This window comes from Canis lupus, chromosome 25, assembly GCF_011100685.1.
Source record: "Canis lupus familiaris isolate Mischka breed German Shepherd chromosome 25, alternate assembly UU_Cfam_GSD_1.0, whole genome shotgun sequence".
Classification (NCBI taxonomy): domain Eukaryota; kingdom Metazoa; phylum Chordata; class Mammalia; order Carnivora; family Canidae; genus Canis; species Canis lupus.
The window spans coordinates 20,180,521-20,199,087 of record NC_049246.1 but is presented as its reverse complement, the minus strand read 5'-3'; the positions used below and the strand labels follow the sequence as shown (position 1 = coordinate 20,199,087).

At 37.6% G+C, this 18,567-nt stretch overlaps 1 protein-coding gene across 4 annotated transcripts in view; it reads left to right on the top strand.

The window, feature by feature from the left end:
• Positions 1–18,567, top strand: part of SH3RF1 (SH3 domain containing ring finger 1) — a 182,412-nt gene that overhangs the window by 105,885 nt on the left and 57,960 nt on the right. For 3 of the 4 annotated variants that reach the window (XM_038573565.1, XM_038573564.1, XM_038573567.1), the window contains 2 exons: positions 8,836–9,111; positions 9,942–10,037. In XM_038573565.1, coding sequence (XP_038429493.1) covers positions 8,836–9,111; positions 9,942–10,037 — 372 coding nt within the window. Of the gene's footprint in view, positions 1–1,460; positions 1,521–8,835; positions 9,112–9,941; positions 10,038–18,567 lie in introns of those variants that run through there. The other variant, XM_038573566.1, reaches the window with a different exon arrangement.

The following is an 18,567-nucleotide window of genomic DNA, read 5'->3' as shown; positions in this document are numbered from 1 at the left end:
TTCCTTGTGTAACGCCTTTTCATTGTATTTGAATACTTACTTTCATACTGCCCCATTGATATATTTCACCTTCTGCAGCTTTTCCATCGTATTTTCCAACACTTCTATCATCTATACCACTCCCCATGGAACCTGCTACAGCTCTCTGTTCATTCTGTTTATGGGATTCAGAATGTAGCATGGACATCTACTGAACACCTGACTGGTGCTAAGTGTCAGGTCAGATTATAGCAGAGACCCTATATTATGTACACATACTCTGTATGTCAGTGATGGGTTTCCTTTTCAAAAAGGAGCCATCTTTCTAGGCACTAATCTCCATACATCTGGGCTTCAGATTTCTTATATTGCCAGTTTTGCTGTTCTCCTGATTGCCATAAGTTATTCACTGTGATACTTTTGTATCTTTTCCTCCATGTGCATACATGGTCACATATTCGGTATATGTGGTTATTTCCATTTTTATTTCTAAGTGCTGCTACTGTTTATATATATACACACACACACACGTAAAAGAATTTATTTATTTATTTATTTATTTACTCATTTATTTATGAGCGATACAGAGAGAAGCAGAGACGCAGGCAGAGGGAGAAGCAGGCTCCTAACAGGGAGCCTGATGTAGGACTTGATCCCAGGATTCCAGGATCATGACCTGACCCAAAGGCAGATGCTCAACCACTGAGCCACCCAGGTGCCCCATATATTTTAATATTGAGATAAAATTGGCCTATATGAATTGTAGTTCTTAAGTGTACAATTTAATATGTTTTCACACATTTGTATAGCTGGGTAATCAACATCCCTTCAAAATGTAGAATCTATCTCTAATCTCAGAAATTTCCATCATTCACCCTTCCATTTCTATTCCCCAATCCCTATAGACAACTACTGTTCTGATTTATATTACAATAGAATGATTTTACCTATTCTTGAGGTCATATAAATGTGTAGTATTAATTTTATTTTTTTCACTCGTGTATCACTTTTTTTTTTTTTATAACTTAAGGATTTCATTATCTTTTCTCTGGTTGATGGACATTTGTTTTTCAGTTTTTGGTGTTATAAATAGTGCTGCAATGACATTTCTGTTACTGGTCTTTGTGTGGACATATGTCTTCATTTCCTGGTTATTACCTAGAATTAGAATTGTTAGGTCATAGAGCAGGTATATGAATAGCTTGATAAGAAATTGTCAAACAGCTTTCCAAAGTGGTTGTACCATTTTAGACTCCCACTAGCAATGTATCTGAGTTCTGTTTGGTCTGTATCTTCGACAGCATTTTCTGTTATTTATTTATTTTTTTTTTTTTAAAGATTTACTTACTAGAGAGAGAGAGAGAGAGATGGAGGGAAGGAGGTAGGAGGAAGAGGGGCAAAGGAAGAAGAAAGAGAATCTCAGCCAGACTCTGTGCTGAGCTCAGAGCCTGACACAGAGCTCAAACCCACAGCCCATGAGATGATGACCTGAGCCAAAACCAAGAGTCAGATAGATGCTCAACCAACTGAGTCACCTCTTGGTCAGTCCCTGTTGTCAGTCTTTTAAATTTCATTTTAATGACTGTGAAAGAATATCTCATTATGGTTTTATTTTGCATTTCACTAATGGTGCTGAATACCTTTACATGGCTGTATAATCAATCATTTCCTTCTTGAATTATTATCTTCATATCATGTCTGTTATTAAATTCATTGTTTGTTGTTGATTTGTAGAAGTTCTTTGTATTTCCAGATTAAAATTATTTTCTCAATTGTCTTTTGATGGACAGAATTTTCCAATTTTATGAAGTCTAATTTATAAATTTTTATGATTGATTTATTTGTTGATCTATCTAATCACTAATTTGTGCTTTCTTCTGGAAAACTTAGTTTTAACTTCTACGTTTGGTTTTTGGGGTTCATCTCAAATTATTTTTGTATATGATGTGAGGTAGGAGTCAAGACTCATTTTTTCCCCATATGGGCTTCCAATTATCCCAGAACCATCTGTTGAAAATACTTTCTTATCTTAAATTGAAGTGCTTTGGCACTTTTGTCTAATTGCCCATATACATGTGGGTTTATTACAATGTTATTTTACTCTGAAACTATGAACTGTCTTTCATAAATAATATCATGTCTAAATTATGAGTGTCTCTCTTTGGGATATTAATGGAAACATTGGATTCCCCCCCCCCCCAAAAAAAGTCTAAAACCAGGCCATTGAATGAGATTGGGACCTTACCTGATCTTTCTATTTAAATTAAAAACCTACTCCCACAGACCCCTCTGCCTCTGTATTTTTGACTCCCCTAAATTTCTGGGTTTCTGTAAGGATTAGGCAAGGGCCACATAGCATTCTGATACACAGTCATTCTTCATCTAGTCCCACGCCCCCACGGGCAGGTGGGAGGTTTAGGAAAGGGCAGGGGCAGATTCCTTGCCAGGAATCAAACTTTTTCAAATAGACAGAAACTTGACCTTTTACCAGGAAACATCCCTCATCCTGCCATGAATCCCCAAGATGATAGCTCATGTTACTGCAGAGAATTTTCCCAATAACTTTTCTTCCTCTTTGCAAAACACTATTGTAATTATTAAACATGTGATGAAACAGAAAACTAATATTCAGGGCAATGAGTGACATAAATTTCCTGTATTTTATTTCCGTGACTGCATTCTCAATAGCTGTCTTCCCTTAGAGAAATACAGTAAGTTTTTTTCTGTAATGATTTGCCTGTCAGTTGGATACCCCCTTCTTAAGGCCAGCTAAGAAAAAAAGCTATATATCAACTACGTGACTATTTCCTCATAACCGCCAGATGAATTTGAAAGGAAAATATTTGTTTGCTATGGTTTGCTATATAATTTGTTTCACATTTTTTAAATGCCAGCATTTTGTTTAGTACAAATTCAATTGGCCATTTCCAGAACAGATCATGTTTTTAGTCATGTTTCTAGAGCACATTGAAGTGGACACCAGGTGAGCAGACTTGCTCACATTTCCTTAGGGTTTTCTGTGGCACCTTCATGTGCTTCATGCTTCCCAGCAGCCTTTGGGAATGAGGAATGAAATTCTTTCCACAGTGTTTCTGCTCCTCCTACGTCTCAGTGTCAAGCAGCCACCGTATACTGTGTTCCATAGGAGGCACTGAAGACAGTTTCCAAAGGATGGGCTCACGATCTGCTATTCATGAGGAGTATGAGAGGCACAGAAATACATAGGTGCATATATTGTACAATACATTTCAGCTGGTGAGCCTGACTATCCACAGAATTGTCTTTTAAGTTGCTTTTCCTTTAGGTATGCTATTTTTACATTTCGCCTTTCACGTCATAGACCCCAGCCACCTAGAGATAAATTCATTAATTTATTTATTCAGCAAGAATTTATTCACAGACATTGAGATAGGTTATCGTGATAGAAAGATTCTGCTTGTTCTCTTCCTACCTCTCAAATCCTTAGGTTTTTTTTTAATCTCTTAAATCTAGGTATTTCCTAAACAGTGTACTCAGTCCACTTAGATCACTTCTCCCCCCCCATAACACAGCTTTTCATACTGTGCTTGAGTGCCCCCTCAGGCCTTCCTGGACAAGTAGGAGAGGGGAGCCCCATTGAGGCCTGAATCTACCCCACATAGGTGGATTTATCTATTCCCTATACTGCAGTCCTAGAAAAAAATTTAGAATCTCATATAATTTTTTTCTTAAGTTTGGAAAACTGTCTTCATTCTCTCTCTGGATGTTTGAACATAATCTTTTGACCTCAATGTATTTCATTCTGTATTTACATTTGATTGAGTATTGATTAAATAAATGATTATGTATTATCATTTGAGTAAGAAGCAGTGAGAATACTGCCCAGGGAAATGGGTGAGAAAGAGGCTACTTTGTCTCCTCTCTTTTAAACCTTGGGTTTGTTTTTTTCTCCCTCCACCCTTTCCCTAAAACACTGATTGATATCACTAAAACAACAAGGCTGAAAGCTGTAACTGGCTGAGTGCTGTTTAGTCATGAGTTGGGACAGAAACTCCATGAGGGCTTGTGGGTTGAGCTGCAGTTGCTGACGGTGAGGAGAAGGAGCAGACAGGGAATAAATGTGAATGAAGAAAACATGTATTTCTTCATTTTTGTTTATTCACAACTACCATCCTCAAAGTGCTGGCAGATAATGATTGAAGTGAGTCTGATGAGAAGATTTTATGTGACTGTCTTGGGGTGGATGGCAGATGGTAGCTTAAGAAAGTGATCATCAGATAAAATGTCCTAGCACAGTACTCTCCATAAATAAAGTTTAAAGGAAAGTACAGATAAAAAGATGGACTATCATGGGATTATGGGATTCTCAGTCCCTTCTGATACTGCTTTGGAAAAATAACTTGTAGTATTCATCTTGGATGTTGGTTATATTGAAGTTGAAACATTCCAAGTGATGGAATAATAGTTGAGTAATAGTTGAGTATTAATCCAACGTAGGCATCTTGCAATCAATACTTAATACTTATTAACTATTAAAGAATCAGTATTTTTGTGATATACTATTGGTATATTCTGATAGATTTTCACATTGTGGGGAAAAGCCAACATGTATTTTGTTGTACAAAGGACAATTAATTTATATATTTATAAAAGATTTTATTTATTCATTTGAGACAGAGAGAGAGTGAGAGTGCACAAGCAGGGGTGGAGAGGGACAAGTGGACTCCCTGCTGAGCAGGAAGCTTGGTACAGGGCTTGATCCCAGGACTCTGGGATCATGACCTGAGCCAAAGGCAGATGCTTAACTGACTGAGCCACATTTTAAAAATCCTTTTTTGAACCCATTTTGCTAACTGTTACTCTGTGTGTAATACTTTATATTCTTGTAATTTTTTTGTGCTTCAGTTCTTTCTGGGAAGTTTCTGAAAGTCAAGTAGAAATCAGCCATAGTTTGTGCCCATTTAGTTATAACTAAATTATTAAATTATACACCCTGTGGTACTGCTCCTACAGCAAGAGTATCTTCCAGATACTCTTTTTAGTAGGTCATTGAATCTCTTTTACTTTATGGAGCAGTAAGAAATGCATGAAGGGATTTGAATTTAAAGACGCTGTCTTGCATGTATATCTGGGCATTGGCATTTAGAGTCTATAAAATAAATTGGCAGTGAATGTTTTATTTACCCATCAGAATCTCAGCCACATCATCAAGTAGCACTTTGCCAGATATATTGGAATACACTTGATGGTACAAAAATGGAGTGTAGAGTGTTTAATCAAAAATATTTGTGTGCAGGTCTCATAAGGATTTTATTTTTTAAAGATTTTATTTATTTATTCATGAGAGACACAGAGAGAAGAGAAGAGAGAGAGAGAGAGAGAGAGAGGCAGAGACACAGGCAGAGGGAGAAGCAGGCTCCATACAGGGAGCCAGATGCGGGACTTGATCCCTGGACTCCAGGATCACGCCCAGGCCAAAGGCAGACGCTAAACCACTGAGCCATCCAGGGATCCCCACCATAGGATTTTAATGTTATATAAAATATCTGTATACATTAAAAAAAAATCTGTATATATAATGTAGAAGGAGAATTAGTTGAAGAGTAAAACTGGCCCATTGTCATATTTATTATTTTAAATAAGTAAAATAGTCACTATTTATTGAAAATTATTTCTGATTAAGAATTATTATAATAGCTCACCTATCTAAATTGCCAAGGTTTTTGATAAAGCTGGCAGCATGAATGACAGCTGCAAACCCAAGGTTAGACTGCAGAGTCAGTTTCTCTCTGGCTTTCTCTCCTTTTAAGCCTCCCTTTCATGTGTAGCCAAGTGAAATGTAAGCTCTGCAGATCCTCTGGGGCCTTGGCCTGATGAGAGGATACAGAAGAAAGGCAGCCGTTTGGAAAGCCTGCTGAAGGCATAGAGGGCAAAGGGCCTGGGCGATGACATGACTCCCAGACCTTTCCAAGGAGATGAATGAGAAGGCATTGCCTCCTTGGGCCTGGGACGTATTTTATCCACAAGAGTAGTCCGAGGCTATCAAACCAATTGTTTTGGCTTTATCTTTCAGATGTTGCAAAAGGAAAATGCGTTCTTTTATTGCTTTTCCAAGTCGTTTGACCATTTATCCTTAATCATCTGTAGTCTGTGTGGGAATAAGTCTTTTAAAGATCACTGAACTTTGCTTGATTTGAAATCAGAGTCGAATTCATTTTATTTAATGTGGGAAACCTTCTTTTGAGAAACTTAACACAAACTGGCTTTTTAGCCTCTTAGAATTATTTGAAAAAGAACACCATGGAAAAACATAGCCAGATGCACAAATGTCTGCTCAAGGATTAGATTGCCATAAGCTTTATGATTCTTTCTCTGTGGTTATTGATCATTGAAATAACCTTAGCAGTCCAGATTTGGCAAATCAGTGTGAATTAATGAATTTTAGGTTGCAGTCTCAAAGATGTAACTAGGCTAATCATAATGTATATCACTGTTATCATAAATTTTATCCTTGCCATTCATTGTATTAAGAATGTGTGATTTTAGGAATACTTAATAGATTTGCTTTAGTAGAAAAGTTAATAAGCCCATTGGGCTACTGGTGTGTGGAAGTGATCTGTGAAGAAATAAATTCCTTTAGTTCCCACATGAGCATGTCACAAAAGAACCATACTGTGGTTTTTTGAGAATTTTACAGATCTCTTCAAGGGGCAGTTCAGAGTAGTTTCTAAGAGTGCTAAGTCTTGGTGCATGGATTTGGCTGGCATGGATTTGGACAGAGTGGGCCAAACAGAGCTAATTGAGGTGGGGAAAAGATCAAGAGAATAGGCCATTATGGTGAATAGAGTTATTTGTCACCGAGTTTGTAATAGGATTTTCAATTAATTCATGCAGGCTTCCAATGCCTTACATTAGCCCTGTCAAGATGAACTACAGCCACATCTAAAATGCCATCCCCTATTAAACTGTGCATGTCAGTGAATTTGTAATTTCTTCTGTTCAACCAGAAGATGAATGGATTTCACTTAGAAAACAAATGTGTGCTTCAGAAATTCACAGTTCGAAATCCCAGCACTTCCTAGGAGGAACATTCTTTACATTGCTATATAGTGAATATGTATTAAAAATATAATTGCTATGTGAATTCATCCAAAAGGAGAAGCATCCAGCTGCATAGACACAAATACATTTCCAGGTGCTGTGTTTCACTGGTGAACAAGGCATTTCATACTGGACAATGATGATGATAGTTCATGCATGTAGCACTTACTAACTGCTGGGCCTTTTGTAGTGGTTTACTAAATCCCCAGAACAACCCAGATGAAGAAATTGAGGCACGGAGAGGTTAACCTTCTCAAGATCACATAGCTTGTGAGTGGCTGAGCTGGGATTCAAACCCAGGTTTTCTGGCTTCCAGCGTCTGTGTTTCCAACCTCCTTGAAAATGCCTGATCATGGTGCTATCAACTTGTTCCAGAAGTTGGTTTATTACAGTACTTGCCAGTGCTCTGTCTCTGGTTTGATCACTCTTGCCCTCTTTCACAGTGATACTTATTTCTCTGTTTATTTATTGTTACTTTCTCAAATCTATCTTGGGAAAATTAGTTATTATGATAACCTGACTTCAAGAAATATGTAATAAAATAGAGAATGTAGTGAGGCATCTCTGTGAGAGACGAAAATTAGAATCATCCCACAAAGTTGGACACTGAAGAGATACAACTAAAGTTCACAGGATTGTGAGGCACCAGATTTCCTGATGGGCATTTTCCTTCTGCAGAAACCAAAGGGCACAGCAGAATTGTTTATAAGATTCATGGCCAGATAATAGGAGTCATGCTTTCATAGGCAAGATCTTAAGGCAGGGTCCAAAAGTCAGAGGGCATGTGACGGTTTCAGAACTTCTGGAAGGCTCAGCTCCCACCTCCTTGGGATATTGGCCTTGAGAGCAGCTCTCATTAACCAAATGCAACATCACATGGATCAAGCCAACACAAGATGACTGCCAATAGCATTTCGAGAGCCAAGAATTGGCTATTCCTCTTAGGCCAAACAAAAATATTTAACCAAAAAAAAAAAAAAGTTTGGCTTAGGGAGTAGGCCAGACTCTAAATCTCTGACTAGAAACCAAAGTAAATTTTAAAAACTGTATTATGAAGTTCTGTTGCCTCAAGGGTATAAAACTTAGATCCACTTTTTTGGGGGAGTGGGGAGATAGAGGAGCCCAGGGAGAGGGCAGTACTATGAGTAATGTTTCATATTCCTCTACTTCATTAGAAAGATTAGGCTGTAAAAAAAATTTTTTTTCAAGTAATTTAGGCCTGTGCTTTGCTCATAAGCTGTCTGCCTGCCTGTCCCCTTCTGTCCGTTTCCCACTCTAATGCCAGATTCATCTCCTGACACATGCTTCTTGCCATGGCCATCTGTATTTCACACCTGTGAGGGCTTGTCATTGCCTGAAGGACACAGCATTTGAACCTCTTTACCATGTTTTTCAAGACCCTCCATGAGTTAGCTTCTGCCTACTTCTCCTACACTTTATGTTCTGTAATTCCTGTCTGGGAACACTGCATTCTTTAGAAAACTCCAGTCCCTCTGCACAGCATGCTCCCTGTCTTGATGGGTGCTGTCCTATCAGCTTTGAATGCCTCACTTTTCTCTTTTATTCTTCCACTCCAGCTTTGTGGCTAACTCCTATGTGTCCTTGAAGACTTGGCTCATGTGTTACTTTCTCCAGGAAATGTTTCATTTTCCCACCCACTAAACGCTAGAGACCTGCGCTCTATGTTGAGTTAGTCTTGACTAAAGATGATAACACAGTTAAAATTTCAGACATTTTTGGATCATTCTTTAATTAAAACTCATCTCTTTCCTTAAGGGTATACCTCAGTTACCTTGTGCCAAAGCGTTATACAACTACGAAGGGAAAGAACCCGGAGACCTTAAATTCAGCAAAGGTGACATCATCATTTTGCGGCGACAAGTGGATGAAAATTGGTACCATGGGGAAGTCAACGGGATCCATGGCTTTTTCCCCACCAATTTTGTGCAGATTATCAAACCATTACCTCAGCCCCCACCTCAGTGCAAAGCACTTTATGACTTCGAAGTGAAAGACAAGGAAGCAGACAAAGATTGCCTTCCATTTGCCAAGGTAAATTTAGAATGAGATTTTCTGTTTGCTGCCTCTTCCTCTGGACCCGGATACACAGCAGTATGGCCGGTATTTCTTTTTGTAAAAAGATAGAAATAGTTTTAGTATTTCACTGTGCTTTTAAAAATACCCAGAAGCAGTTTTCTTAAAGTCACAAAAAAATATTTTGTGCATAGGCTGTTCTTAAATGAAAGATAATTTTGGTTGATATTCTTTGTGGTATCATTTTCATATTTAGAGCCTAAATTTAATTCTAAGCCACTTTATAGGATGTGTGTGCCACTGAGGGGTTTTAATTTACTGAATTATGAATAACAAAATGAAACATCATTATTTTCTTATTTTAAACATAAATTTCTTTGCTGACAGCACACAGGAGTATATCCACTGAATTGATAAAATGCTTTAGAATTTTAAGTAGATTAACACAATAGTGTTTTTAATAAAGAAAAGCAGTAGGATATGCATTTTTAAATGGGAATTTGGTATGTTATGAGAGAGAACGTGAAAAGAGCCTGAGAATCAATCTAAAACAGAAGTTTAAGAGCCTAAGATGGGTAGTATTTGAAGTTATAATTTGTGGATCTAAACCAAATACGCAGCCAACCCTTGTATAGAAGGAGTTCATAGTTTTATAACTGTCTGAGAGGACCAACAGTTTGATTGTGATAGTGGCCATTTAGTTCGTGATAACATTGGATTCACGTACTAAAGATATGTCATAGCATTTTAATTCACGTACTTTTAAAACTTGAGCCCCTTCATTGAAAAGAAAAATTAAATGATGAGCTAAATGGGATTAAGTAGACTAATGTTTGCTGTTTCTTCAGGATGATGTTCTGACTGTGATCCGTAGAGTGGATGAAAACTGGGCTGAAGGAATGCTGGCAGACAAAATAGGAATATTTCCGATTTCATATGTTGAGGTAAGTTAATCTGTAGAAAATCCAATCATGTTAGTACTCAGCTTAGTAGACAAATCTTATTTATGCATTTTGGGCATACAGAAGTTCTCCCAGGAGTGCCTGGCTGGCTCAGTCAGTAGAGCACACAACTCTTAATCTCAGAGTTGTTGGGCATAAGCCTACTTAAAAAAAATTTTTTTAATTAAAAAAAATTAAGAAAAAAGAAGTCCTCACGATCATTTTGCAGTATATACACACAGCAAATCATTAAGTTGTACGCCTTAAATGAATACAATGTTTTATGTCAATTATATCACAATAAATCCGGGGTTAAAAAAAAGAAGAAGAAAGACAAAATTCTAGCCTGCAGAAGACAGGAGGAGGAGAAGGAGGAGAAGCAAGAGAAGAACACATAACACAAAGAACCAGGAATGCCTTGTCCCAGATCACTGGGTGGATTAGGAAGAGTTCTTCTATCGTGCCTACAATTACTGAAGACTCTGAGATGTTTGAAGCTCCACTTTGTCCCTCTGCTAAAGCATTCCTGTGTCTTGTTAAATGGTACTTAATGCTTCCTATCAGTACCTATACTGTTTCCAGGTGTTCTATTTCCTTTGCCAGCTTTGGCATCAGAAGGTTGATGAAGTTCTGAATAAGGTGGGAGGTGAGTGTGTATTTGTTTACTTATTTTTTTTTTCATTATCTGCCAGGTGATCAGAACTATAACTGATTTGCAGAGTAGGCCTCTAACAAACATAAAGTAAATGAATAAATATTCCCCCATGTCATTCTCTGCAACACCTCACACCTCTTTCCCCCTTTTAATCAGCTTTACTCGGAAAGGTTATGGCCAACCTGACTCACTGAAGTCTTTATAGAGAGTATGTATAACATGATTGTATTATTTTAAAGAATAACACAAATTAAAAATGAAATAGGATGTTACAATTTATAATAGGCTGCATTACATCATACATCATAAACATTCATGTCCTCTAGTCATGAGTTTCTTGCTGAAGACAAATTAAAGGCATTTTTAAAGAATGAAACAGTGCAAACAACCATACAAAGTTAGCTGGGATCACAGAAGGATTATAGAAGAAGTGAGTTCTTTTTTTTTTTTTTTTTAAATAATTTATTTATTTATTCATGAGAGAGACAGGCAGAGGGAGAAGCAGGCTCCATACGGGGAGCCCGATGTAGGACTCAATCCCAGGTTTCCAGGATCACGCACTGCGCCTGATCCTGGTGTCCCAAGAAGTGAGTTCTTAGTACATATCTGTGTGATGGATAAATAAAGGTTAACCAAAATAAATGGAAGAAATGCATTTTTATGGCAAAAAGAACATCCACGCAGGAAGACTGGCATGTGCAAGAGCCAAAAAGTAAGAACACAGGTTGTTTAGGGTAATTGAAAGTAGTTCTGTCATTTAAGATATCAAAGCATGTGTTTTAAGCACATAAAAAAGAAAAACCACCATTACTTATTTTTCCATCTTTTTGTCTGAGGCATTTGTTTTGGCACGATTTTTAAAACTAAAATGACAAATTGTGTCATTGAAGTTAGCACTCAGCTTCTCCCATAGACAGTAAGATTGCCAAAATTTCCATTAAAAATCTGTTTGACTACTGTATACCCATGGAAAAATAATTGAAACCATGTATGAGTCTTGAATTTTATCCATACCCTTCATATGTTCTCATTTATTGAAACATTTTTTTCTCCTTTGAAAGTAAACAACAGAAAAAAAATTCTTAACTCTCCGGCAATCCTTACTATATATTATTTATATATTCTAGCTGTGGGTCATGGAAAATTACAAGCATTTCCAAGTATCTGAATAGTTACACTGAAAAGCATGGGTAAGCACAAAATTAGTAATGAAAACCTGTCTTTACTTGTTAGGTATTATCAATATTACATGCCAATACTTGGTTTGTGATGCATGAAAAAGGATTGCTATACTTTTGTTATTGAGCAGGTGTAAAATTGTGCAGAGAGGCGTAAAAGATCCACCCCTGGCAAATCCAGAGTCATTTTGAGTCACTTGGGATTATTTATTCTAACTTAAGTTGGAAAGATAAAAGTCTGTCCAAGTGGAAGGTATTTTCATTCTCCTGCCTCCTTTCTTTCAAATGAATATTTTTCTCATTTGAACCAGAATTTTGCTAGTTGAGATGAGATAAACAAATTGGCTATCTCTAAGAAACTGTGAACATTTCTTTGATGTCAGGCCATCAGATTGAAGTTTCTGGTAGGAGCAGAGCATCTGGGGATTAGTAACACCTGGTTTAGCCTGCAGGGGAATTGAGGGGAGGTGGATTTCAATAGCAACCTACCAAAATTGAACTGTTTAAAGTATAGACTGTCTTACACAAGGCAGTCTTAGATGGGTTAAAGCCAACTATAAGGAGTCAAAAACTGAGCCTTTTTCCTGAAATGGTCTTTCTCTTGCTCTGTAAACCTCTTCAGGACCCAGACTATCCCCAGTATAAAAACAGTCTGTGTTATAAAAATCCATTTACAAAACATTTTCTTGACTCTTATAAATATACTTTTAGGTCTCTATGATTGTTAGGTGCTTTTGTTTTTTTCACAGTGCTTCAAAAACTGTTACCTTCCTCCCAGATGCTCTGAGAGGATCAAAAGTATAAGATATTTTGAGGGGTCTGGCACTGCTGTGTTTTATGCGTAGTGTTTGGAGCTCAGATTAAACTGTAATCCAGAATATGGCAGAGTATAGTAATGATCAAATAAGAGAATCTCACCACTACATATAATGAAAGAAATGAGTTCAGAATTGAATTCTGCGTCTCACAATGACATCTCTGATCTCCACAGGCCTGTCAGCAGAAACTGGAACTCCCCCTCAACTCCTGCTGGTTGGCTTTGCTAATGGAAATGCTCAAGGGACTTGGTTATGGCAGACATGCTAGAATGGGCCTAGGGATAGGATCATGGACCTAGAGTAGAATCATGGGGTCAGAGGTTCAGCTGTGGAATTAGAGGGTGGGGATAAATTGAAAGGAGCTGAACATTAGAGGTGGGTAAAGAGAATTGAGTGGGAGGATTGAGATACTGAAGAACTAGAAATGCTACTGAAATAGTTTGCCCTCCCTTCTTGTCTTCTTTCTCTCTCCCTTAGCATCCCATATCTGTGTACTACAATCTGCACCTGTGTTAGAATAAAGTAATAAAATGGTTGTGTGGTATAGCCACAAATTACCCTTATGAAAGTACAAAATTCTTCAAGATTTGAGCAGAGTGGGAGCTTCTGATTGAGGAAAGCGAGTAGGACAAAGAATGGCTATATAAATGGCCATGAATTCTTCTCTTGGAGCCTTTGTTTAAGCTCCTAAGATTGGGGTTGAGCCATAGAGGTTGTGGATTCTATTCTGCTTAGACAAGATCTGCCTAGATTTGAGCAAGCTGGAAAGTCGGAAGAGGTAGGGGTCTCTTAGGGAAATCTGAGGAATTCTTGAAGACACCATGCCAGGATATGTATAAAAGGGTATATTTGTCAAGGACTGAATGCAGCTTAAAAAAGAAATCAGTAGCTTTCTTCTTTATTTGTTAAAAAAATACCAGTCTTCTGCAAAATAGGATGGAAGACTTTAACAATGTCATTAATTCAGAGCTGACTCATTCAAGTTTAGCACTCATTTGAGCAAGTATGACATGATTCTTAGCAAGCAAAAAAGTTTGAATGAAGTAAATGCTAAATATGGGACTTGGAATGTTTTCAACCATTGTGCATTGTAGGTTCTGGTGAACTATAAATTTCTATTAAGTTTATTTTTTTCTTTTTTTTAATTAATTAATTTATTTATGATAGTCACACACACACAGAGAGAGAGAGGCAGAGACACAGGCAGAGGGAGAAGCAGGCTCCATGCACCGGGAGCCCGATGTGGGATTCGATCCCGGGTCTCCAGGATCGCACCCTGGGCCAAAGACAGGCGCTAAACCGCTGCGCCACCCAGGGATCCCTATTAAGTTTATCATTTTATTTTGATTCTTAGTCATTCATTTGAAATATCGCTCATTTTTTTAACAGCTACAAAAAAATTATTTGGCAACCTGCTACTCTGCTATAGCTATAATATAAAGATAAGCATTTTTTATGTGCAAATGGCATGAAGTCGATATGGCCCAGTAGACAGACAACTATGTTTACTCTTTAGTTCCTGCCAATAAGAAGGGCTATATTTCTCATTTTTCAGATCTCTGATCAAATGTCACTTCTTCTGACAGACTTTTCCTCACCACTTTATCTAAAGTAGTTCCTCCTCTTCCACTTGCTTGACATGGTGGTTGTAGGGAGAAACTTGGACTCTAATCCCAGATGGCTGGGATTCAAGTCTTTGCTCTACCACTAAGTGTCTAAGTGACTTTGGTCCTTGTCTCTTCTTTTGTACAATAGAACTACTTGATAGGGTGAGTTAATTCTAATGATGCTTAAAAGCAGTACTGTAGCACCTAGTTAGAGCTGTTATGTGATAGCTGCATTGTTGTTCCTTTATAGCATTTTATATTCTCTGTAACTACTTGATATGGTTACTATTTCCCTGCCCCATTAGGAAGTGAGCTCCTAAGGGTAGCACCTTGTCTTATTTCTGGTTTACCTTGGTCCCCTGAAGTCCTTGTACAGCATCTGCCCATTGGCTCTCAATAAATATTGGTTGTATGAATGAATGAGCAACCTAACAACCTTTAGAGTGAAAGGTTCTAAACCAAAACCATATTGATTTTCAGATGTTGCCAGCTTTTACATTTTTCAGCTAATACTCCCATCATTCACTACCTAGGCATCTAGTTCCTCACTGATTTATCTTAGTGTTATTTCAGGAATCTCTGTTTCTCAAAGCCTAGAAGATCTGTTCTATGACCTTAATAAGATCTTTCTTTTCTTTTTGAATGAGGTTGGGTGAGTATTTGGTTGTGCCTACTTTAGAATTTTTCCAGACCAAATAATGATAACCATATTTTGTGGGTTAGATCTTGAATCCTCTACTGATTATTTATCTCGAATACACAGATGACTCCCTAATACTTTCTGAGATGAATTTTCACCTGCTTAGGATTATTCCTTTGACTACTTTGAGCAGAGCTGCAGTGGCCTTATTGTCAAGGATCCTCAATTTTTAAAATAACATTTTTGAGTTATAAGTGTCATTACAATAACTATACATATTTAAAGTATACAGTTTGATCAGGTGCTATTTGTTGTTTTCAACTTTTAGAAGCAACTCATAGGCAAATCTTGGGAGATATTTCTGTGGCTAGGAAAGAGAATTAGTACTATCAGCCTTAACAGGGAAAAGTCATATGTGCAGGTCTCAGAGATCATAAGTGGCCTTAAGGATAGGAGTGCTAGCCTTCTCCTCTATGGTCATGGAATCGGGAGATAATCATCTGTGCTCCAGAAAAGAAGAAGTAGAGGTTGAGGTACATAGTCGAAGTTGCCAAGGTGACTGATCCTTGGAGAAGCTCAAAATAGCAGTAACTTTCTATCTTAACCTAAAGCCTTTGCTCTAGAGAATAATGAGAGCAGAAGACCAAAATAATAGTTTGTGTGAGTTTTTTTGTTTTGTTTTGTTTTTAGAGAGGGAGAGTGAGAGAAAGGAGAGGGGGTGGAGCAGAGAAAGAAGGAAAGAGAATCTTAAGTAGTCTCCATGCCCAGTGCATGAGCCCAATCTGGGCTCAGTCTCACAATCCTAAAATCTTGACCTGAACCAAAATCAAGAGTCAGATGCTTAACTAAGTTACCCAGGTGCCCCCAAAATAATGGTTCTTGTTTATTAATCGTGATTTAATAATCAGAGTTGATTGAGCATTATAAAAAGGTATTCTATCTGTATTTTTCAGTGTATTCTTTTCTTTTAAAATTACAAAGTAGGGACACCTGGGTGGCTTAGCAGTTAAGTGTCTGCCTTCGGCCCAGGGCATGATCCTGGAATCCCAGGATTGAGTCCCACATTGGGCTTCCCGCAGGGTGCTTGCTTCTTTCTCTGCCTGTGTCCCTGCCTCTCTCTGTGTCTCTCCTGAATAAATAAATAAAATCTTTAAAATAAAATAAAATTACAAAGTAAAATGTTCAATTAATTGAAATCATTTTTAATAAAAGAAATGTAGGAAAATTTGGAGGAAGTTGGAGAGAATAATTATATTGCTTAGCATCCAAATTTCCCCTTTATTCTGAAGTAAATTAATTTTTATAAAAGAAACTTAGAGAAATTGTTGGAAATTCAGAAAGGCATAATTACTATGTTGCTTACCACACTTATTCCTTCAGTTCTGAGGTAAATTAATTTTTACAAATGAAATTTAGAGATATTGTTGAGAAATCAGTAAGGGAGAATTACTCTGTTGTTTAGCATCATACTTTTGTCAGCAAGACTGAAGGGCAAACCAAAGGTTTTTATTTGAGGTGTGAGAACTGCAATTCAAGAGACGCAGATTCGAGCAGGAATTGAAAATGTGTTCCAAAGTGTGGAGAAAAGAGGAGGGCTTTTAAACATAAGAGGGGATTTCCAGTAAAGCCACATAAATTGTCAAGAATTATGATTGGTGCTGACAGGCTGAAGCTATTCTGTACATGATTGGTTGCTAAGGGCTATCACTAAGTAAAAAGTCCATTTGTAAGTCAAAGAAAAAATTCATTTCTCTTGAAATGGCAGAGTTGCAGCTGGTGCTTTGGGATGCTTGTGGTTTGGCAGTGACCTATACTGTAAAGTTTACCTTTTCTTTCAGGTGGGGATATGAAACAAGCCTTACTTTCTTAATGGCCTCCTGGCTCCATTTTAAATACCTCTCCTAGCAAGACTGACTTCATTTTGATGCTTCTTTCACATTTCTCCCTTTGATTGAGATCTTTCCTTGGAAAGATTTGAGGATCGACTAGTAGGTCATCCAACATTAGTATAGGTATCCTCAGCTCTAGGAAGGCTCATTCTTATAAAGTCACATCCCACAGAGGAGGGAAAGTAGAGGTAGGATTACTGATATATTTGAGGAGAGCTTGTGATCGTATTCACACAACAGGGAGGTTTTTAGGAGACAAGGCTTGAGTAGTTTTTCAAATTTATACTCACTTGAGTAGTTTTTCAAATTTATAGGTGTATCAAGAAGGTGTTGTCATCATATATGGAGGGATCTTCATCAGAGTAATCCTCATTTATATTAAGGACTCTCTATTGTCTTCCAGATTTCTGGGAACCTTGAGTTACTAGTTTAAGAATGGTGAGTGGAGTTGTTAAATAACCCAGGAGACATTGTCCAGGGAGTCTCCAGCTATGTAAATAGTCAAATGTCTATGGTTTATTTTTATATGCACAGATATGTGTCCTGAGGGTACATAAACTACACTTGCCAGTGTCTGCTTACTTAGAGATTCATTTACCAGTATGGAAGAGGGTATATGATCAAACCAGGAATCTGTATGTAGGTTGGTGTAACTGTTTTTTCAGGCATTGATTGGCTTGTTTGCCCAGCCTATAGATCTCATTCTAGTTGGGAGAAGGTGTTATATAGAAGGCCAGGGGAAGATATAGTAGGAAAATATTTATTTTTGAGTGAAACCATTGATAAAGGAGAGCTAATGGATATTGTAGGTACTCCTGCAGTTTAGACTCCTAGTCTAAACCCTAAAGCATTGGGGGTTTGCTTTACCTGGCAGCAAAACTATTTTGACACAATAAGTGGAGCTTGAAAGGGTTATTTGCTTTTTGGTGCAATTCAGAAGGGATGAAAAATTATCAACAGGTATAAAAAGGGATCAGCTGTTTTACCATAGTTGGTAAGGGGCTGATGACGACGGATCTAGCAATCAGATAAGTTTCCTGCTTTGGCGATAGTCTAGAATAACCAAATAAGGGTACTTTTATGTTTCCATATGGGCTAAGGACAGAATAAGTAGGATTATGGGAATCATCTTTGGGTATAGTAAAATCAGAACTCTTTAAACAGAGAAACAATTGCAACCAGGAGGAATAAGAAGAAATCAAGCAGAGTGCAATTACTGCTTTAAAAAGGAGTAGGATACCCAATAATTCATGAATGTCCATTGGCTAAAGAGTTTAATATATGGACCTAGTCTAGATTATTGGAAAACAGTCTACATCAGGTGTCATTTGCCTGGTTAGGTGGTAGTCTTCAAGGTAGTCTTGGGCTCTGGAGACTTTTAATTTGAGATCCCCCAAGGCTCAAGATGACCACTCAGGACTTGATGCCCTTTAAAAATGAATCCATGAGTCAATACCCCTGAGTTTAGTAGCACAAAGATTGGTTAATAATTTGGTATGGTCTTTTCTATTGGAGCTATAAGATGCCATAAGGATGATGTTTCCAATAAACAGAGTCACCAAGTTGGAGGTCATGGTAACATATATCTTTGTCTCCCTGCAGCATGCTGTGAAAAGATTGCTCTGTGAGCTGTAGGTCAATTTTGAGGGCTTTTATGAATTCTTTGCAGTAGGTTAAAAAATTCTTTTAACAAAAGTGCTTCGTACATTCCATCATGTAGCCTCATAGGTCTGCCAATGATCATTT